This window comes from Paroedura picta, chromosome 8 (genome assembly GCF_049243985.1).
Source record: "Paroedura picta isolate Pp20150507F chromosome 8, Ppicta_v3.0, whole genome shotgun sequence".
NCBI lineage: Eukaryota > Metazoa > Chordata > Lepidosauria > Squamata > Gekkonidae > Paroedura > Paroedura picta.
The window spans coordinates 3060691-3083461 of record NC_135376.1 but is presented as its reverse complement, the minus strand read 5'-3'; the positions used below and the strand labels follow the sequence as shown (position 1 = coordinate 3083461).

Below are 22771 nucleotides of genomic sequence, written 5' to 3'. Positions count from 1 at the left end.
TGACCCAGCGGGGTTGTTCACACGTTCCCATGAAAGCCTCGGCCTCTCTGCCCTTTGCGGGGATCTTGATATCTTGTTCCGGGGTCCTGCCCCTTGGGCCCAAGGAGGGCCTGGCCTTTGTGCTCGGAGCAAACGGCCCAAGACCCATCCTTTGCAGCCGCTGCCCGGACAGAGGCCTGCCTGCATAGTCCTTGTGTGGGAGAACTGTGATGAGCCACAGGTCACCCAGCTGGCTGCACTTGGAGTAGAGGGTAAGCTGCTTTGAGACTCCTCTGGGTAGTAAGAAGCAGGGAACAGAAAACCGGCTTTCTCCGCTCCCGTTTGCCCCTCTTCCATTTCATCCTCCCAAAAGAACCCTGTGAGGGAGGCCATGCTGAGAGGGTGTGATGGCCAGAGGTCACCCAGTGAGCTTCCATAGCGGTGCCCGGATTGAAATTTGGGTCTCCCAGATCTGGGTCTAACTCTTTAACCAGCACGCTGTGGACAGCATTCAGCACGAAGCGTGGAAGACCCATCCAGACGTCTCAGGCAGATAAACGGCTCCGTGAAACGGAAGTGGGAGGGGAGGCCAGGAGGGCATCCCTGAGCTGGTTGAGGGGTGGTGGTCGCTCTCTGACATGCGCAGGAAGAGGGAGAGCGGTTTCGGGGGCTTCCTGGCTTTTCCATGCAAGGAAGAAATGCGAGTCTGCAGCTCACCCACGGGAAAGCACCGGGATGGTTTCTAAAAACAGGAAAACGACAAGGGGTGAGTGCGTGGGGGGGGGGGTCTCTCCGAAACAGCTACAGCTCTCTGCCCTGTTGTTGAACATCCAGAGGAACTGGCTGGGACTAGATGGACCCCTGATCTGATCCAGCAGGGCTCTTCTGAGGTTCTTCAGAAGACCTCAGCCTCGCTACCCCGATCCTGCCTCTCCAGTTGGCTCCTGGTGAGACAGGATGCAGAACTAGATAGACCCCTGGTCTGATCCAGCAGGGCTCTCCTGATGTTCTTATGAAGGCCCCGGCCTCTATGCCCTGCTGTTGATCCTCCAGGGGATCTAGTTGGTCACTATATGAGGCAGGTGGCTGGATAAGATGGACCCCTGGTCTGACCCAGCAGGGATCTTCTGATGTTCTTAAGAAGGCCTCAGCCTCTCTGCTCTGTTCTTAGCAGCCCAAAGTCACTGATCGGCCCCTGTGGGAGACAGAATGCTGGACTGCATGGACCCCTGGCCTCAGCCTCTAACGCATGGAAAATTCAACCATCTGTTCTGAAAACCACAATCACACAGATAGCAGGCGGTTCCATTTATTCTAGAAGCAGAAATTCTGAATGGAGGCTGGGGGAGACAAACAGAGTGACCTGCCCCAACCCCACCAACCCCCACTTACCAGGGCCACAGAGAAGTGCTCTTCTGCATCGTCTTCCACGTATGCTCTATGCCCGAACCACTAAACGCAACTTAGAACTCGGGGCTTGTGGCTTACAGACCTGCTTCGCCAATGATGGCACTTTGCGAAGCCTTTTGACAAATAGACCAAAGGGCTCCTTATGTGGGAGGGGAGCAGCCGCGATCGGGAATGTGTGCATATGCGCCAGTGTCCACCTGCATGCTCTCTAGTACGGCTCAGTTGAACTGAGCAATGCTGGCCTAACAAGCAAAGGCTCCAGATACAAGCTGGAAGGGGTAGTCAAACTGCGGCCCTCCAGATGTCCATGGACTACAATTCCCATGAGCCCCTGCCAGCTGGCAGGGGCTCATGGGAATTGTAGTCCATGGGCATCTGGAGGTCTGCAGTTTGACTACCCCTAAGAAGGTGGGAGGGGTGCTACAAAGAAGGGGGGGGTCATGGTGCAGGGGGGAAATGCTCAGAGGTCAGGTAATTAGCATCTGTAGGGAGATGGACTCCTTTGTCCCTACTCAGCCCTGGGGCCGGGGGGGGGGGTGGTAAATTCAATTAGAGTTCATTCAGAGGGTTCACATTTCACTCCAGATGCTAAATTTCCCATCCCCAAAACTCTTCTCCCTTGCTCGAATCCTCAGGCCTTTCTCTGCGCATCCCCTCCCACTTTCTGCCTGAGACAGGACTCAGAGACTTCCCCTCCAAATATTTGACAAAGGGAGCTTCGTCTGTCAAAAATTCGTCCCTCGAAAACTGCACGGAAGTGTACTTCTGGCTCCTCTACTGCAGACCAAGCCAGCTGCCCTCTGATCCGGTGAGCCTCTGGAAGAAAAGATGGCAGGGAGGACTGGAAGGGGCGAGGGCAGCACAAGGACAACGGGAAAGGAGAAACCGGAGGTGTGGGCAAAATACTCAAGTTTGAGGCTGCCCGCAGGGTCGTGCCAAGGAGCAGGGAGATCACCCACAGGCTGCTGAGATCCCGGCCCACCAAGGCAGTCTTGAGGGCTGACTTCTGCACGAGTTTTTCAGCGTGGGGAAAGGACAGTCCCCGATCAGGGCACCTCTGCCTGCGAAGCGCACCCAGGATCCTTCCCCTTGGCCGAAGCCCAGCTCCGAAGGGCATTCCATCAGATAGCCTCCGAGTCTTGGCGCACAGGGTGTCCACGGTCCCAGCGCTGATAACCTCCCTCTTGGCTCCGCAGGCGGCCGGCGATGCCAGCGCTCCGGTTACAGGAAGGCGGGCTGCGAAGGGTCCTGAGCTCTCTGCCCAGGTGATTCCTCAGGAAAAGGTTCTGTCCTCACTTCCTACAAGACTGGCTGCCTGGGGGGGGGGGGGGGGGGAGAGACAGAGAGAGAGGGAGACAGAGACAGAGAGAGGCGATCAGCTAAAGTGGAACAGGAGTGCCGGTTTCTGCCCGGAGGCTGACCCTCACTCCACCGGCTTGTAAACATTGGGCTGAAACAGGAGCAAGAGAAGAGGCCACGGCCACACAGAGGGCCCCCACCAAACAGAAGGGGGGGGGAGGCAGAACCAGCACCCAGGCTCACAGGCACGGACAGTGCTGCTGGTTATTTACAACCAGTTAAGCGACGTGGGCACTGATCAAGATGACCGAGGCTAGCTGGATCTCCTCCGGGAAGCTAAACGAGTCCAGCTCTGGTTAGCACCTGGAGGCAGGTGATGGCGGACGGCTTCTGCTCGCCTCTTGCCCTGAAAACCGTGTGGGGTTGCTGTGTCAGCTCTGACTTGACCCCCCCCCCCCAAGTGATGATGCCACAGCGTGGTGGCTAAGAGCAGTGGCTTCTAATCAGCCAATGAACGAAAGATGTCAAGCTACAATAGATCTGTTCTGCTAAGAAAGAGTTCTTTCCAGAATGTGGCCAATTCATACCAGCAAATTATCTAGGCCAGAGGCAGTCAACCTGTGGTCCTCCAGAGGGACAAACTCTGGCAGGGGCTCATGGGAATTGTAGTCCATGGACATCTGGAGGACCACAGGTTGACTACCCTGATCTAGGCTATCTCATAGCACTGGAAAAAAAGAGCAGCTTTTTCCCCAAGCACGTTTTGATGTATTCATTTATGACCGATTGATTTGTCCTTTAGACTGCTATTCTGCCCTGCCTCCGCTGACTTTAATGTTTTCCCTTCAGCGATGGCAAGAAAAAAAAAATCTGAGATCTTGAACAAATTTGTCTTTGTGATTACCAAGAGACCGAATCGATGCGGAATGTCCTTTTGTCCTGTCCTTTTCACAAGGAATGCACGGCAATCTTTTATCTTCGTTATTACGTAAAATTCCCGGCGAGAGATTAAAAAAACCCTTTATCTGTATCGATGAATCACATCCGACCGTGGTTGAAATTTGCACAGCATTGTACTAAAGCGAGATCTTTCCGAGCCTTACTGGAGAAACGGAATGGACGTTGCACTTTATAAACCCTAACGCTGTAACAAGGGCTCTCGGGAAACAGATGAGTAGGGGGGCATTCCTGTTCTTAATGTTTATGGCATTTATTTCTGCGGGCTGTTGCCAGTCATCAAAGATCAATCAATATCTGTGCGAACAGGTTTAGAGAGACAGCTAAGCTGTTCTATAAGGCAGGGGTAGTCAACCTGTGGTCCTCCAGATGTCAATGGACTACAATTCCCATGAGCCCCTGCCAGCGTTTGCTGGCAGGGGCTCATGGGAATTGTAGTCCATGGACATCTGGAGGACCACAGGTTGACTACCCCTGCTGTAAGGTAATCGAGTCTACAAGGTATGGTTGAAGGCATGGCTAGAGCTGCCTACAAAAGGTTTTCTCAACCAGGCTTCCGTGAAAGCCTGAGATTTCTCTGGAAGGGTTTCCTGAGCGAGTGGAAGTGAATTAATTTATATATATTATGAAAATTTGTTAAATGTTTATTGGGCAATACGACGATATACGGTCAAGTCGACTCACCCACCCTCCCAAAATAGCCAATGACGGGCCTGGAGGGGGGTGGGAAGGGGAGGGGTCCTGGGTGGGCATGTCCACCGCTCTGCTTCCCAACCCTATTCTGCACGATTGTGCCACTTCGGGGGTTTCTCGAAGCCTGAAACATGTTTCCAGGGGTAAGAAAGTTAAGAAAGGCTGGCCAAGAAAATCAAAAGCAAACAAATGAAATGAAAACGAGAAGCTTGAGAGCTGACTCTCACTGCAGGGTGCCTGGAGGGACTTGAGGGAACGGAGGGCCCTCCATCCCAAGGCATCTCCTCCTGAGCCCAGACCCCTGAAACGTTCACATGTCGCTGCCTTGCGATCGATTGATCCGCAGGGCACTTGAAGGCAGAGTCCGAGGGAAGCTGCGAGGCCCAGCTGAAGTAGGGAGGGCTGACCCAGGAATGTCTTGTTGGTCTCTCAAATGCAGCTGGACTCAGCTGGCTGCCACGGGAAAGGCCCCGAGGCGTGCCCACAAGCGTGTTTCTAAGATGCCTTAAAAGCGGCAGCTCCCCAAATAGGAATAAATTATGCAAAACACAAAAGCTGCCTGATAAACGTTGTGAAATTACAGAAACTATGCAAATGGGAGCAACCGGTAGATTCCAGAGGGCTTGTTGATTTAGGTCACAGAACTGAACTTTTTTGAGTGCAGAACGTGCGTTGGGAGGGCCCGGAATTTTAACAGACGTATCCGCAGGACTGTCCTCACGGCACCTCACTTTGGAAGAGTTGGCACAAGGCCTGGGCTTTGGACCCCCACCTTACATACACCCCCTCCTTCAGGGGACTCTCCTTCTTGAGAAGAAGGAACGGCTCACAGGACTCCAGCTGGGGTCTGACCAATGCGGCCTACGGCGGGGCTGGGACATCTTGAGATTCTGGATGGGAGGCCTCTGTTGAGACAGCCCAAGACTGCATTTGCCTTCTTTCCTGCCACATCACCCTCCCCTGTCTGCTCGCATTTAGCTTGCAGCCCACAAGTACCCCAAGATCTCGTTCACACACACGGCTACCCAGAAGTGTCTCTCCCAATTGTATATGCATGCTGCTCATCTCTGAGAAGTCTTTAAGGTGCTCCTGTTGCTCTTTTCTGCTGCTACAGACAGATCTAAGGAAGGGAGCAGTGACTCACAGAGGGTATAATGGTACCACTTTGCTCTGGTTCGGCCTCACTTGGAGTCCTGTGTTCAGTTTTGGGCACCCCAGTTCAAGAGGGATGTAGACAAACTGGAGCGTGTCCAGAGGAGGGCAACAAACATGGTGAGGGGTTTGGAGACCGTCATGTGAGGAAAGGTTGGGGGAGCTTGGTCTGTTTAGCCTGGAGAGGAGATGACTGAGAGGGGATCTGATAACCATCTTCAAGCATTTAAAAGGCTGCCATATAGTGGATGGAGCAGAGTTGATCTCTCTTGCCCCAGAGGGATGGACCAGAACGAATGGGATGAAAGTAATTCAAAAGAAATTCCGTCTAAACACCAGGAAGAAGTTCCTGACAGTCAGAGCGGTTTCTCAGTGGAACAGGCTTCCTCGGGAGGTGGTGGGCTCTCCCACTTTGGAGATTTTTAAGCAGAGGCTGGAGAGCCATCTGACGGAGAGGCTGATTCTGTGAAGGCTTAAGGGGGTGGCAGGTGACAGTGGATGAGCGATAGGGATGTGAGTGTCCTGCACAGTGCAGTGGGTTGAACTAGATGATCCAGGAGGTCCCTGCCAACTCTAGGATTCTATAATTCAAAGTGTGTTGACCTTTAAGGCCTAACGCGGCCACCCTGTCATTCTACTGCAGCTCAAGATGGACTCCCCTATGGAACCGTCCTTGGTGTCAGATGCATACTTGGGGGGGGGTCTCTTCCTTGAGCCCCTGAGCCCCCCTTCCTCAGCCCCTGCCTGGCTCCTTGCTGTCTCCCGATTGGGACCCCTCTGCAAAGCCATCAGCCCCCTGGCTTTGTTTGCTTTGTTTCCTGCCTGTGAATGGGGGGCATGCCCTCCCTCCCTCCCTCCCGCTGCTGGCGGAGAATTAATCTCTGTCTCCACAAAGGGCCCAGAGGCAGAGTGAGACGGAGTCTGGAGTCGGGAGTCCAGCGGCACCTTTGAGGGCAACAAAGTTTTATTCGAGGTGAGAGCTTCCGTGGCCGTGCACACTCAAAGGGCGTTTGTTTGTGCCGAGCAGCAACCAGAAGGGCCCTCTTCAAGGATCCCGGCAGATCAGCATGTTGGCATACACGCTGTTTCCCGTGTGGAGTTGAGGTCCCGGCCGCTGACCATCTGAAGGGAGAGTTTAGCCCCATCCAGGAATTTGGATGGGGCTAAGCCTGACACAACGCCCAAAAGCTCTCCAAAACCACGCTGTGTGATAGAGACTCTGGTCTCTATCACATTTTCTCCCCAAATACTAGACCGCGAGGGCATCCAGGGAGGCCGCTGTAGGTTCAGAACAGGCAGAAGGAGGTGTGATTAAAGGAGAGTGATCAAATGGGGAAATCTCCGGCCAGAGGGTGTCATGACGGCCACAGGAAGAAGCAGCTTGAAATGGGGATGGGACAGATGGATGGATGGAAGATAAGTCGATCAATGGGCTCTAGCCTGCGTCGTTTTTATTTTATTTATTTAAATTTGGACTTATATACTGCTGCTCTCAAAGAAACTCACGGAGGTTTACAATAAAACAATGAAACAATGCAACCCCTAAAATTCCCTTAACACATTAAAATATTAAAAGATGGCGTCCAGCCCAGCCTCCAGTCCAGCAGCTCTTTCATTACTGAGGGGGAGGGATCGGGAGATTAGAGGTGTTTCAAGTAAGGGATCGCCATCTGTTTTTCTTCTTGGTTTTTGATTCATGAATTGTGTTTTTATGTCTGGGGTTTAATGGGGACTTTATGGGGTTTTTTTATTCAGACATTGTAAACCGCCACAAGCCATCTGGGAGTGGCAGGTAATAAATCAAATAAATAAACAAACAAACAAACAAAATCTATTTGCTGTAAGGGGTGTTTTATGGGGTTTTATTGTATTTTGTTTTTCATTCTGTTGTGAACTATCGCAAGAGCACTGGAAGAGTGGCAGCATATAAATCAATAAATGAATAAATTCAGAGGCACGAATCCTCTGGATTCCAGAGCCAGGAGGCAACATCAAGGGAAGGCCCCAGCCTTTATGCCCCGTTGTGAGACAGGATGTGGGACTAGATGGACCCCTGGTCTGATCCAGAAGGGCTCTTCTGACGTTCTTACGCTCCCATTCATGCAATCAGAAATCCAGCCTTGCTTTCCCTGGACAGCCAGGAGCTGAGGCTTTGGGGACCCTTTTCCTGGCGTGTGTCCCTTTCCGCTTTTCTGGCAGCGCTTCCGCTTTTGAGTGACAGCTTGCCAGTAACGGGAGCAAAACAGGAAGCGCGGATGGACCCGTGTCTCTTAGCAGCCCACTCGGTCTGGGTCTGGAAAGGGCTCGATATCGCAGGAAACAGAATGCGGAGACGTCAGGGAGGCTGAAACAACAAGCGCTCAGCCACTCTCCGGAATCCCAGGCGCGGCGTGCGCTTATTGCGTGGATGTGAGCAAGCTGCCTCAAGGCTTCCCTTTCTCGGACTTCTGTCTACCCCTGGAGGAAGGCCAGGTGGGTCCACCGAGGCTGGAGATCAGCTTGTGGTCATGCGTCACTGCAGGTCTAACCCCACCGAGGGAAACATCTGCATCTCCCCACCTCCTGCTCAGATTCTTCCTCATGGAGTCGCTTCATCTCTCCAGCACAGGGTCTTGGCAGTAGCATGGGTGAAAGGGTAGTAGACCACACACTGAACATGAGTCAGCAGTGGGACTCAGAGGCTAAAGAGGCAAATGGGATCTGGGGCTGTATCAAAAGAAGCGCAGTGTCCAGATTGCACAAAGTGAATTTCCAGCGAAACATCTGGAAGACGTTCCTGACGGTCAGAGCGGTTCCTCAGTGGAACAGGCTTCCTCGGGAGGTGGTGGGTTCTCCTTCCTTGGAAGCTTTTATGCAGAGGCTAGAGAGCCATCTTTTGAGAAATTCTGTGAACTTAGGCAGATTGTAGGTGGGTGGGCAGAAGGGACTGAGTCCATGCTTGGCTTTTGCATGCCCAGGGAAATGCCAAGCGCCACTTTGGGGTCAGGAGGGGAATTTCTTCCAGGCCGGACTGGCCAGGGATTCTGGTTCTCAGGGGGGGAGGCATCATCTGGGCATGGAATTGGGGTCACGGTGGGTGGGCAGGTAGTTGTGAGTCTCCTGAATTGTGACAGGGTTGGACTAGATGACCACGAAGGATCCTTAACGGCACTGCAATGTGGATTTTGAAATGGCGGCAGGGAAGAGCCCTGCCACCCTGTGCCTGCGGTTTCCAGCTCCAAACGAAGACAAAAGAAAATGGTTTGAAAATATCTACCCTTAATTGTGCAGGCTGACCTACTCCGCTCCCCAGCTGGCCAATGAAGGACCTGGAGGGGATGGGAAGGGGTGGGGCCAAGGCGCCTCTCACTTCCAGGTGGCGTGGCAGGGAGGCGTGGCCAGCTGCCAACACGTCCTGTTACCTCAAAGCCGGAAAAGCAGGACGGCCATGGCCTAACTTGAGGAAGACTGTCCCAGCGTGTCAGGAAAAGTGCGCAGGCACATGAAAGCTTATAACCAGCATTCATCTTTGTTGGTCTTAGAGGTGCCCCTGGAAGCAAACTTTGTGCATTAACTGCAAGCTCGCATCATGAGCTGAGAAACTGCGCAAGTCATGCGCATGTAAAAGCCAGCTAGGAGACAGCAACCAAGACATTCTTACTCTGTCTGCTTCGGGTAGATGATCCGGAAGAGCTGGGGCGGCTGGTTTGCTGGGGTCCGGACTGGGAGAACTGGGGTGCGATTGCTGGGATCTTGCCCTTCCCGGGTCTGTGCCGCTGGAGGTCCGGAGAGCAGGGAAGCTTGGGTCTGCTGGTGAAGCCGGAATGGAAGTCACTGCAAGAGAGAGAGCAGCATTTGTGATCTGTGGAGGAAGGTGGAAGAGGGACACCTTGGATGGCCACAGGTACGCACAGCTTGCAAAGGGGATGAGGATACACATGGAGGAGAGGTGCATCAGTGGCTACTAGCCCTGTTGACTAAAGGGAACCTCCACATTCAGAGGCAGCCAATCTGTGGATTCCAGTGCCAGGAGGCAGCATCAAGGGAAGGCCTCGGCCTCTATGCCCTGTTGTTCCCTCTCCAAAGGAACTCATTGGCCACCGTGAGATGGGTTGCTGGACTGGTTGGACCTGTGGTCTGACCCAGCAGGGCTCTTCTGATGTTCTATAAAGGCCTCGGCCTCTTTGCCCTGTGGCTGGCCTTCCAGAGTAACTGGTTGGCCACTATATGAGGCAGGAGGCTGGACTACTTGAACCACTGGTCTGGGCTCTACTGATGCTCTTATGACTGCTGGAATCCTGCCGTTCTCCCAAGAAGCCAAGACAGACGCAAGTCGATAGTAGGCAAGGAGCCTGAAATTTTCCAATTTCTAGAAGTGCATTACATTTTGCTAGCCAGCTGCTTTGGCACACTTTGATTCCAGAGTCTGATGTGGTTGGTAGTGGCTTGCTCACCAAATGATTCCCAAATACTGAACACCTTGGCAAAGAGCTATAATGACACCCCTGGCCAGGGGTGGCCAAGTCCATGGACTACAATTGCCATGAGCCCCTGACACCTGAGGCGGGCAGATCCACCCTCTCCTGAAATGCTTAAGGGTATGCGTGTGTGTTAAGCACATTCAGGTCGCTTCTCACCAAGGATGCCAGCCTCCAGGCAGGGCCTGGGGATCCCCTGGAATTGCAGCTCACCTCCAGACTACAGATATCCATTCTCCTGAAAGACATGGATGCTTTGCACTCTGTGGCATTATACTCCACTGAGCTTCCTCCCTGCCCCAGGCCCCATCCCAAAGTCTCCAGGAGTTTCCCAGCCTGGATCTTACAACCCTACCCCCACCCCCCATTCATGGCCAGGGGGAACCTGCAACTCTACTCCCCACATATGGTGACCCTATGAATGAACAAACCATGGCAGCCCTGGAATCTCTCTTCCTTCAAGCAAAAATCCCAGCTGCGCCTTACAGACTAACAAGATATTTTGTGAGTTGCTGCTTGCTTCCTCGTATAGGGATGGGAATCCAAATGGGAATTCTTCCTCTGGGGGAAGGCAGAGGGGGAAAGGCCTTCAAGGGTAGATTCGCTATGCAGGGGGCCTACAGGACTGGATTTGCCACGCGAAGGCTGGAAGGCGGCTAATAGGATACGAACTGGCTTTGGAAGTTGTGCAGACCAATATTTCAAAGTGGGACAATGAAAGAATCGGACAGGAGAAGAATGGATTTTTTTGAATTCCGGTGCTGGAGAAGGCTTCTGCAGGTTTCAGGGATAGCAAAAGACACAAACGAGGAAATACTAGAGCAGCTAAAGCCCGAGATGTCACTGGAGGGCAAGATCACGAAGCCCCGGCTCACTTACTTGGGCCCTAACAGGCAATCCAACTCAACGGAGAGAGCAATTCTGCCAGGACTGGTTAGGGGTAAAAGGAAACCAGGCCGACAAGAACGCGGTGGCTAGATACGATCAAAATGGACACCGGCCAGAGCATTAGACAACTAAAAGAGATCAGGGCCGTGACGGAACTGAAACAGTTCCACAGGGCCTGCAGAATGGAGCTCTTCCGCCAAGCCTTCGGTTGAAGCCAACAATCATAGAATCATAGACCTTTTGTACCCCACTTTTTACCACCTGGAGGAGTCTCAAAGCGGCTTACAATTGTCTACCCTTCCTCATAGAAGCACAGAGCTGGAAGGGACCTCCTGGGTCATCTAGTCCAACCCCCTGCACTATACAGGACACTCGGGTTGTGAGTGTCCTGCATAGTGCAGGGGGTTGGACTAGATGACCCAGGAGGTCCCTTCCAACTCTGTGCTTCTATGATTCTAACCCTATCGCTCCTCCACTGTAACCTGCCACCCCCTTGAAGCTTCACAGGTTCAAAGCAACATCAACAACTAGGGCCCCCTCCTCTCCACTAGTTACACCCCCACAGATACAACACAAGCCGACTCCTGACCGGCCACCCATTAATCAAGGTGAATCAAGGTTGCACCCAGAGTCAGATAGTTCAGGTTGAACGCCCACAGCTTATAACGTTGCAACCTTGCTGCCTTCATCCTGTTAAGGCCTTCATTGTAGACAGTTTCTCTGTATTGTACCAGGATCACAGAGGACTGTGAGCTATGAATCTCTGAGCTGCGAGGGAGGGAGATATAGAAAGGTAACAAAACGGATAGAAATAGAAGAAGCGGTGCAAGGTGGAAAAATGTGGCACTGCCAGAGCGATTGTGGTGCTGCCTGCCGGACTATTTCCCATCAGTCCCAGGAACGTGAGCATCGTACTTTCCCGGGAGATGTGACGGAGCTCTTTGTCCTCTCCCCAGCTGTGAATGAGCGGATCGAAAAGTTGGATATTAGAATCGAGGGGAAATGCCCAATCGGTCTGCATGATTGTCGAACCTACTCGGCTATGTAATTTATACTATTATGCGCTTCCTGTGTGTTGCTCGGCCGCATGATAAAGAAACAATAGTATGTGGGGGGAAAGGAGGCCGAGAGGTGTCAACCTGTTCAAGTGTGACTGCTCTGTTTGCCTGACACAGAACTAGCAATTTAGAAATAAAGGAACTTGGCATCGGTTAACGGGTCGTGTTATGCTTGGCTTCGGTTCTGCTTCCAGACTCCTGGTTGGTTCTGCCACCCGCATGTGAGAATGTAATTTATTGAATGCCTAGCCTGTCAACTGTATCAACGTTCCGTGTCACCCACCCGGAGCCCAAATGAGAAGCCCGGCCATAAGCAACGCAAATGAATGAATGAATGAATGAATGAATGAATGAATGAATGAATATGCAATAAGAAAGACGAGGGGTTTTAAAACAGGCAATAAGCAAAGGAATAAGTTTAAGTAGAATTCTAGAGTGGGAAGGGGCCATGCAGGCCATCTAGTCCCACCCCCTGCTCAGTGCAGGATCAGCCTCCAGCATCCAGGAGAAGGATCTGTCCAGCCGCTGCCTGAAGACGGCCAGTGAGGGGGAGCTCCCCACCTCCTTAGGCAGTCCCTTCCACTGCTGAACTAGACTCCTAGAATCCTAGAGTGGGAAGGGGCCAAAGAGGCCATCTAGTCCCACCCCCTGCTCAGTGCAGGATCAGCCTCCAGCATCCAGGAGAAGGATCTGTCCAGCCACTGCTTGAAGACGGCCAGTGAGGGGGAGCTCCCCACCTCCTGAGGCAGCCCATTCCACTGCTGAACTAGACTCCTAGAATCCTAGAGTGGGAAGGGGCCATGCAGGCCATCTAGTCCCACCCCCTGCTCAGTGCAGGATCAGCCTCAAGCACCCAGGAGAAGGATCTGTCCAGCCGCTGCTTGAAGACGGCCAGTGAGGGGGAGCTCCCCATCTCCTCAGGCAGCCCCTTCCACTGCTGAACTACTTGAATGGTGAATCCCCCCCCCCCCCGCAATATCTAGACTGTACGGTTCTACACATAGTTTAAACCCATTATTGTGGGCCCTCTCCTCTGCTGCCCACAGGACCCTCTCCCTGCCCTCCTCCAAGGTTCAGCCTTTCTGATCCTTCAAGAGAGCCCTCCTGTCCCCTCTCAGCCTCCTCTTCTCCAGGCTGGACATTCCCAAGCCCCTCAGCCTCTCCTCCCGGAGCTCGGTCCCCTGGCCCAGGATCCCCCTCGTTGCTCTCCCCTGCCCCCTCTCCGTTTTGTCCACGTCCCTTTTGAAGTGGAAATTCACCAGTCCTGGTCCAAGGTTGTGGTCTGTTCCTTTCACACTAAGAGTGGCCCATCAAGACGTCTACAAAGAGGCTTGTGCCAAGGGAGCATGCGACGGAAAGACATGCACCTCTGAGCATGCGCAGAGTTCATTCCCCTCGGGTTTGCCCATATTGGGGTGAGGCACAGGGGAAGTCCTTGAGGCCTAGCGACATGGGTGGCCTCGTTCCCAGGATATTCGGCCCATCTCAATAGTCTGGGCTTGACTCTCCAGGCAGGAGGGAACGTCAAAAGAAAGGACTGCCAAGAGATTCTGGCAAGCTCTCATTTGTAGGTGAGTAATTAAAACGGGACTTCAAAGGGTCTCCCTTCCATCAAAGGCCGTCATTGTGGGGGGCCGGAGGAGGACCAGGAGGCAGGGAGCCCCCCCCCCCCGGTTGGGTCTGTGGTCATTCCTGGGCTGCCTGTTCCACCTGCTCACAAAACCCCCATTTCAGTTTCCTCTGGTCGCTCCCCTTGTTTGAGGTCTCGCCTTTTGCGGGTGCTTGTGATTGGTGTCAGGGGCGTGCTAATGGGGCCACTGGAAATCGGCTGGAACTGCTGGTCTGCCCATACCCTCGGTAAGAAAGCCGGGGGTCTCCCACCCCGCTTGCTCCCTTCCCTTTTACGGACCTCCGCTAACTTTCTGGTTTTGCGAGGTGCTGGCCCGTGCCGAAAGAGATCGCATCAGCCGGAATCTAAAAGACTCGGCTCGCTCGCCATAAACCCGGAGGTCTCGAGCCAACAGAAGGGATTAAAAAAATAATTCATTCTGTGAAAGAGGCTGCTTGTAACGGCTCGTGGGCTGCTTGAAGCGCGTGGCCCCCCTGGAGCAAGAGCTCCCGTTCCTGAAAGCGATAAGGTTACGAGTGTCCCCCGGGCGTTCCTAATTGCATCAGGAGTGCATGTGCAGGACGCGTACCGCCGTTCATGTTACGCTCTGGCTTGGGGTGAGATAACCCCGTAAAACAGACCCCAAGCTGATGCCGTACTGCAGAAGGGGGAGGGGGGGGAGTTGGCATTCCTCACTTGGGCTCCCCTTTGGGAGACTCTGATTAAGGCCGGCCCCCGCTTTGCCCCTCCCCAGCCACGGGGGGGGGGGGCGGAGGCCCCTCTCAGCCCTGCTCCGATCGCCCCAAAGGTTATTGTTTCGGCACAGATTTCCAGTTCTCGTTTTGAGCATGGGGCAAACTGTGCGAGTGCCAGAATCTTAGCAAGGTACAGGCAGGATTCTTGCTGAGGACAAAGCAAGGGGGGGGTGGCGTGTTTGGGTGTGTGGTGTGAGGTTCACTTTAGACACGGCTGAATTCTATTGATCCTGTACAGCAGGAGTGGCCAAAATTGCAGTCCATGGACATCTGGAGAGTCACAGCTTGGCCACCCCTGACTTATAGGATCTCCTCTAAGCACAGCTGTCCTCCAGATTGCTCCAAGGCAGGGGTAGTCAAACTGCGGCCCTCCAGATGTCCATGGACTACAATTCCCATGAGCCCCTGCCAGCATTCGCTGGCAGGGGCTCCTGGGAATTGTAGTCCATGGACATCTGGAGGGCCACTCCAAGGGAAAGGCCCTGCCCAGCCCTGCTGGATGAACAGACTCCTCTGACTGGTAGCAATGGGGATAAAAACCACGTCCCTGCTCTGCCAGGGGGCCAGGACCCATCCCAGTTCAGTGGCACTAACTACCAGGTAGCAGAACAGGGTAAGAGCAGGCGGGGCGTTCCTCCAGGAGCCCAGAACTTTGCATCTCAGCACGTGAAGTCCCTCCTGTCTATCGCAGGCGTACGTGAAACCGGTACGTGAAACCGGCCCGGGCCGACTAACTGCCAATACGCGGGAGGTCAACCCAGCCCTGGGGAAAAAAAGCCTTTGCAGGGTTCCGGCCGGGAGGCCGACCGGCGAAGACAAGGCGTGACTTTGGCAAAGGGGTGAGGAAGAAGCGTGTGAGACAGCCATCCACCGCCCCGCCGCTCTTGACACAGAGGCATAAATCTTTCGCTGCCGTCTCTCTGCTGTTTGCTTTCTCGCTGGAAACGGGCTGGAAGGCGCTCGGGTAACCGGAGACGAGATATGGCGTTTGCCGGCCGGCGGCTCATAAGCAACCCATAGTTGTGGGAGAGTTTGAATGGACAAAAGAACAATGCCTTCCCCCTGTCGGCCCGCCCGGGCAAAAGTTTCATTATAGGTGTCTTTCTAAAATTACACTGGGGAGGCATTCAGGTGTGGCATGTGCTGGGGGGGGGGGGACTCCTGCAACTGGAGCATACCAGAGTATCACGTAACATGACGAGCCCTGAGATTTTGAGCTTTCGGGGTGGGGGTGGGGGGTGTTTCCCAAGAAAATCAAGCAGCTAGTCCTCAAGCTTATGGAATGGGGGTGGGGAAGGAATCACTCAGTGGAAGGTGCCACAGAGCTTTACCAATTCGCAACTGCTGCACTAGATGCCTGATTCGCCCATAGATGTGGGGGGCCCTATGGGATAAATGGGAGGCTTTCTACTTTGGAGCAGAGATGTGCTGAAGGGGAAAGTGATGGAGCGAAGTGTCTCAGCAGGCCTGGACTTTGGGGGAGGGGGGTGCGACATCGCCCTGAAGGTGTTTAGGTGTTCTCTCCTCGAAAGGGATGCCTCTTAATGGGGGAGCCACCCACTAACCTCTCCTCTCTCTTGCTTTGTCTGCTCCCTCTCTCCACATGGCCTTCCATGGCGGCCTCTGACTCAGCAGGTCTTTCCTGTAGAGACAAGCTGGCCATTTGTAAGAGGGAAAGTGCTTTTTAGATTAGAAGAAGAAGAGCTGTGAGGGAGGTGAGGCTAAGAGAGCCCTGAGATTACTGAAGAAGAAGAAGAAGAAGAAGAGTTGGTTCTTTGTTGTTGTTATGTGCGAAGTCGTGTCCGATCCATCGCGACCCCATGGACAATGATCCTCCAGGCCTTCCTGTCCTCTACCATTCCCCGGAGTCCATTTAAGTTTGCACCTACTGCTTCAGTGACTCCATCCAGCCACCTCATTCTCTGTCGAGTTGGTTCTTAGATGCCGCTTTTCTCTACCCAAAGGAGTCTCAAAGGGGCTTACAGTCGCCTTCCCTTTCCTCTCCCCACAATAGGCATCCTGTGAGGGAGGGGAGGCTGAGAGAGCCCTGAGATTATTGAAGAAGAAGAAGAAGAGTTGGTTCTTATATGCCACTTTTCTCTACCCAAAGGAGTCTCAAAGGGGCTTACAGTCGCCTTCCCTTTCCTCTCCCCACAATAGGCATCCTGTGAGGGAGGGGAGGCTGAAAGTCCTCTGAGAGAAATGATCTGTAAGAACAGCTCTAACAGGACTGTGACTGGCCCAAGGTCACTCAGCTGGCTGCATCTGGAGGAGTGGGGAATCAAACCCAGTTCACCGGACGAGGGATGCCGCTCTTAACCATGACATCACGCTGGCTCTCCTTCCGATTGCAATGTGATGGTGACCTGGACCTACCTGAATAAATGCAAGTTTACCTTTTTTTTTTTTTTTTTGCAATGTACTTCTTGTGAAATGCATTTACAGTACCGAGGATCACGTTTCCACGGCTGGGTAAACCTCTGCTCTGTTAATCAGCCCAATTAAAAAACAGATCCTTCTTTCCCATGGACTTGGCAGGGTGAGCTCACTTGGGCGGGGGAAGGGGGGAAGGAATCCCTGATGCAAGCTTTGTGGGTGACTGTGCTGCCTCGGGGCATGCATGTGTGGAATCTGGGAGCTGCCTGTTGAATGTGTGCCTCCGGGTGACTCTGGGGCCAGCTCAAGATGTTTTACCACATTCTGTGCCGGCCAAAATGTTCTAATGAGAGGAGACAGAGACCATGGATCTCCCGGAGGCTTTGCAAGGCCGCTGTCAGGTCCTGAGGCTCCAAACTGGATCGGGGGTCTGCGGGGAGAGAAGGAAGCTAATCTTTCCAGCCCTGGACAGAATCATAGAGCCCTAGAGTTGAAAGGGGCCATCCAGGCCATCTGGTCCCACCCCCTGCTCAACGCAGAATCAGCCCCAAGCAGGAGTAGCCAAACTGTGGCTCTCCAGATGTCCGTGGACTACAGTTCCAATGAGCCCCTGCAAAGTGTGGTTCTCCAGATGTCCGTGGACTACAATTCCCATGAGCCCCTGTTTGGCGACCCCTGGCCTCAAGCCCCCAGGAGAAGGATCTGTCCAGCCCCTGCTTGAAGACTGCCAGGGAGGGGGAGCTCCCCACCTCCTTAGGCAGCCCCTTCCACTGCTGAGCTAATCAAACTATGGAAATTGTTTTCCTAATATCTAGCCAGCACCCTTCTATACGTAGTTGAAACCCATTCCTGCGGGTTCTCTCCTCTGCTGCCAAGAGGAACCTTTCCCTGCCCTCCTTCAAGGGACAACTTTGCAAAGACTTAAACTCATCTCTCCGCCTCCTCTCCTCGGGGCTGTCTATCGGAATATGCTCCGCCCTGGCCACTCCACTCCTGGCAGCAGGGGTCTCCGGAGGTGCCAACCTGCAAGTTGGCAAAGTCAAGAGGTGCCCCTAGCTGGGCTTCCTTCCCTCGTGGAACGCCCTTTGTGGGCTCCCGCCCTCCTGGCCTCCCGCAAGCGATGCACAACCAAACTATCCAAGAGAGCTTTCCCGCAGAGCCCAAAAGGCTGCCCCACACAAAATGCTTTCCCAGACTGATGGGGACCCATGATTGGGACATGCAGACACAGCTGCTGTAGGAAGCATCAGACACGGCTGAATGGCCAACATCAACATCAGGACTCTCTCAGCCTCCCCTCCCTCACAGGGTGTCTGTTGTGGGGAGAGGAAGGGAAGGCAAGTGGAAGCTGCTTTGAGCCTCCTTCAGGTAGAGAAAAGCAGCACCTAAGAACCAACTCTTCTTCTTCTTCTTCAGTAATCTCAGGGCTCTCTCAGCCTCCCCTCCCTCACAGGGTGTCTGTTGTGGGGAGAGGAAAGGGAAGACGACTGGAAGCCGCTTTGAGACTCCTTCAGGGAGAGAAAAGCAGCATATAAGAACCAACTCTTCTTCTTCCTCAGTAATCTCAGGGCTCTCTCAGCCTCCCCTCCCTCACAGGGTGTCTGTTGTGGGGAGAGGAAGGGAAGGCAAGTGGAAGCCGCTTTGAGACTCCTTCGGGTAGAGAAAAGCAGCATATAAGAACCAACTCTTCTTCTTCTTCAGTAATATCAGGGCTCTCTCAGCCTCCCCTCCCTCACAGGGTGTCTGTTGTGGGGAGAGGAAGGGAAGGCAAGTGGAAGCCGCTTTGAGACTCCTTCGGGTAGAGAAAAGCAGCATATAAGAACTCATTCTTCTTCTTCCTCTTCTTCAGTGGACGGTTTCCTAGCTTGTGGCCAAGTCCATTAAGGCAGAAGAGGAAAGGCCACAGACCCCCTCCAGAGCTCCTGCGGACCCCAGGAAGTCCACGGACCCCTGATTGGGAATCCCTGGAACAGAGATTGCAGGCATCGGCAGGAGGGAGGGGTGGATAGAGAGAGAGAGAGAGATGGATAGATTAGTGACTGACAGAGTGATAGAGGATGGATCAAGGTTCCAGGCCCAGTTGAAAGGACCAGGGGGCCAGTGGTGTGAGAGACCCCAGCCTGAGGCCCTGGAAAGCTGCTGCCAATCTGAGGAGACAAGACTGACCTTGATGACCCAGGGGTCGGACACCCTATAAGACTCCATATCATGTGCTGATAGGTAGGTAGACAGACAGACAGACGGACAGACGGACAGACGGATGGATGGACAGACTGATGGAAGTGGGCCTAGACGGGGGTGGCAAGCCAAACACACGTCCTCCCCACCCCTGCCCTGAATGGGCTCCAGTTCCAAAACGACCCCCTCCCACTTCCTCCCCTCGCTGTCGTAAGGAATGGCATTTTCTCAGAACGAGGGAAAGGGTGACCCAGCCGGAGCAGGAATGTCAGCGTGTGAGCAAAAGATGTGCCCGTTGCAGGAAATAAGGAACAAACCCAGCTTCTGTTTGTCCCGCTTGAGCAGGTTCCCAGCCTCTTAACTTCTCGCCTCCTTTGGCAAGAAAAGATTGTGCAAACAGGCCGCTGGAAAGACGGGGAGGGGATCCGATAACATCTCGTGCTGGCCACGCTGCTGCCCTGCAGGGAAAGGTTGCCGCCCCACGCCTTCCCCCCTGGGAAATTCTCCATCCACTGGAATGGCCGTCCTGTGGGTCCCCAGGCTGAGCTCACAGGCAGGGCTGGCTTCAAGCTGGGGCAGGAGGTCTGAACGGGGATCAGGGGGCCCCCCTGCCTTCCTCTCCACCACGAGGCCTGCATGTCTCCCCCCATCTCCATGTGCATCCCTCTCCCTCTTGCCGTCCCTCCTGCTGCCCTCCTGCTGTCATATATCGTTGTGTATTGCTTTAATGGGGCTCTTGTTGGGGAGTTTATTGTACTCGAGGATCGAGGTTGTAACCTGCCACAAGCCGCTTGTTGAGAGTGGCGGGAAATCAATCAATCATCAATCAATCAATATAAATCGATAATAACCTCTGAACGTCCCTCGGCCGGCCGCTGGACGATCCTCAGATCTCCTGGCAGCACGACACACGTCCTGACCGGGATAGACTAACCCCATCAGATTTCAGAAGCTAAGCAGGGCCAACCCTGGGAGACTACCAAGGAACACGATGCAGAGGCAGGCAACTGCAACCGCCCCTCAGCTGGCTGCCAGCCAGTCCCCAGGTCTCCTGGCTACACAGCCCATACGACAAATAAATAAATAAATACATAAGAGGCCGGGGGTCTTGCCAGAAGTCCTGGGGCTTGCCTGCAGCCACCCCACCTAGGGATCTAATGGCCGTGGCCTCGGGCAGGCAGGTGTGTGTGTGTGTGCGAGTGAATCAACAGGTCAGGTGAAGTCCCAGCTCCTTGAAAGCCGGGAGGAACCAGCCATCATAAAGAGGTTTGATTTAGGCCTGTCGGAGAAGAGAGGCCCCATTGTGACGGGATTCGTTACAGGACAGGCTACAAGGTGTGCTTCGCGAGAACAAGCTGTCCAGTTCGGTTCTTGCTCCCAGCTCTTTCTCTTTTTTTTGCCAGATCCAAACCACACAGGAGTGTGGCGGAGCTTCCCAGGTGACCCAGGGCCCGCCAGAGCCCCTTGGCCCAGCCCTGCTCGGAGGGTTTTGTGTTTGGAAACATTCCCACACGTGCTGTCCTGAGGTTATGGGACAGCAGGATACAAAAATGCCAGAAAACCCCAAAAGATGGGAAACACGCCCCTGGTATTTGCCACCAGTTGGGCTCTGGATCTGGGTTGGTCCCAGTTGTCCGAAATGAATGAAATGCCCGTCCACTGTTCACAGACTCCACACTTTGGCCTGGAGCAGGGATAGTCAAACTGCGGCCCTCCAGATGTCCATGGACTACAATTCCCAGGAGCCCCTGCCAGCATTCGCTGGCAGGGGCTCCTGGGAATTGTAGTCCATGGACATCTGGAGGGCCGCAGTTTGACTAGCCCAGGCCTGGAGTGTCTTACCTCTGAAGACGCCAGGCACAGTGAGTGGTGAAACATCAGGGGCTGAAATTACCAGGCCACAAAACCCACAACGACCAGTGAAAGCTTTTGACGAGCCCCCTACCTGTTCAGGCTGTCCCGGGACAGTTGGCGGGGCTGGATGGTGAGGATCTCGGCTACCGGCGGAAGGCACTGGTCTGCTCCAAAACACACGGGGGACACCGCGGAGGCCTCTCTTTCAGGAGCTGCGTGTAGAAAAAGAAATGTCTCAGTTGTGAGAAATGTACCCTCTGGGTCTTATTTTATTTATTGGTTTGAAAAGCTCGTATCCTGCCTTCCTGCTCTTACAAGGGCCGCCGAGGCGGCTGACGATTAGAAATAGCCGGGATAAAATCACATTGTCAAACCATTAAAATCAACTGCCCGCCCCAACTCACAACACCCAAACAATTAAGAGGGTAGATACATTGAAAAAACACAAAGAGACACAAAACAGCCATTGAATATTAGTCAGGAAGGAGGGAGCATTGAAGGGATGAAATTTAAAAAATTCTGTGAAGGTTCAAGGGGGTGGCAGGTGACAGTGGAGGAGCGATAGGGTTAGAATCCTAGACTCATAGAGCTGGAAGGGACCTCCTGGGTCATCTAGTCCAACCCCCTGCACTATGCAGGACACTCACAACCCTAAGGGGTTGGACTAGATGACCCAGGAGGTCCCTTCCAGCTCTGTGAGTCTAAGATTCTATAAAAAGTCTTCATCTGCAAGTGGAATCTTCTTGGAAAGAGAGTTCTACAGCTTTGAGGCCATGACCAAGAAGGCCCTGGGTTGCTACCCAACTAATCTCAAAAGGTGGGCCGTAGAACACAATGGTCAGGCACCTTCGTAAGGAAGTCGGTGGTCTTTCAGGTATGTTGGTCCCAAACTGTGTAGGGCAGGGGTAGTCAAACGGTGGCCCTCCAGATGTCCATGGACTACAATTCCCATGAGCCCCTGCCAGCGAACGCTGGCAGGGGCTCATGGGAATTGTAGTCCATGGACATCTGGAGGGCCGCCGTTTGACAACCCCTGGTGTAGGGCTTTGAGGGTCAAGACCGGCACATACACCTGGACCCCTCACTGTCTTTGGGAGGCTGCTGAAGGTGATTCCTCTAGGGCTGTGTTTGGTTATGTTTCACGCGCGGTCCTGCACTGTGATTGTATATACTGGTTTTTATTGTTAACGTATTTGACTGTATATATGTTGTAAGGTGCAAGGAAACTCCTTAAGGAAGAAAGGGAGCTAATAAATGTTTTAAATAAACAAGGAAGTAACTACTGTGATGCACTCTACACAGAGCTGTCCTGACAACAAGAGCTGGCCCAAAATACAGCCGACAGAATTTTAATGGCTTAGCAGAAGAGCTTCTGTTTGGCGTGCAGAAGGTTCCCGGTTCCAGCCCTGGCATCTCTGGTTAAAAGGACCAGGCAGGAGAGGATGGGAAAGATCTTGAACTGAGACCCTGGCTCAGTGGAAGAGCCTCTTCTTGGCATGCAGGAGGTCCCCGGTTCAATCCCCAGTGGCATCTCCAGCTAAAAGGACTAGGCAGGAGAGGATGGGAAAGACCTTGACCTGAGACCCTGACTCAGTGGAAGAACCTCTGCTTGGCAGGCAGGAAGTCCTAGGTTCAATCCCGGGCATCTCCAGCTAAAAGGAGAGGATGGGAAAGACCTTGGCCTGGGACCCTGGCTCAGTGGCAGAGCCTCTGCTTGGCAGGCAGAAGGTCCCAGGTTCAATCCCCAGTGGCATCCCCAGCTAAAAGGACCAGGCAGGAGGTGATGTGAAAGACCTCAGCCAGAGACGCTGGGGAGCAGCTGCCAGCCTGAGTAGACAATACTGCCCTGGATGGACACAGGGACTGTTTCTGCAATTGCTACTTTCTGCAGATGCTGTTTCCAAATGGCAACGGTGAGGACTGATTTTGTGTCACGCCTTTCACATTGACTTTGGAGGCACAGGCAGCAGGTCGAGGGGGGCGGGGCGGCCTGTCCTGCCTTCCGCCTTCCCTCCCTTCCATTAATAACACAATTGCGTACTAACATGATGAATAAGGAACATCCCTCCCTTTCACCAATGAGTGGGATGCATTAGCAGGCGCAAA

The 22771-nt window shown here is 53.6% G+C and overlaps 1 protein-coding gene across 3 annotated transcripts in view; it reads right to left on the bottom strand.

Annotated features, from left to right (window-relative positions):
• Positions 1-1766: 1766 nt before the first annotated feature.
• The window catches only part of ARMC9 (armadillo repeat containing 9), a 105838-nt gene continuing 84833 nt past the window's right edge, over positions 1767-22771 (bottom strand). For 2 of the 3 annotated variants that reach the window (XM_077348080.1, XM_077348079.1), the window contains exons 23-25: positions 20757-20877; positions 9131-9303; positions 1767-2704 (exon numbers count right to left, since the gene is read on the bottom strand). In XM_077348080.1, coding sequence (XP_077204195.1) covers positions 2682-2704; positions 9131-9303; positions 20757-20877 — 317 coding nt within the window. In that variant the 3' untranslated portion in view covers positions 1767-2681. The remainder of the gene's footprint in view (positions 2705-9130; positions 9304-20756; positions 20878-22771) is intronic. The other variant, XM_077348078.1, reaches the window with a different exon arrangement.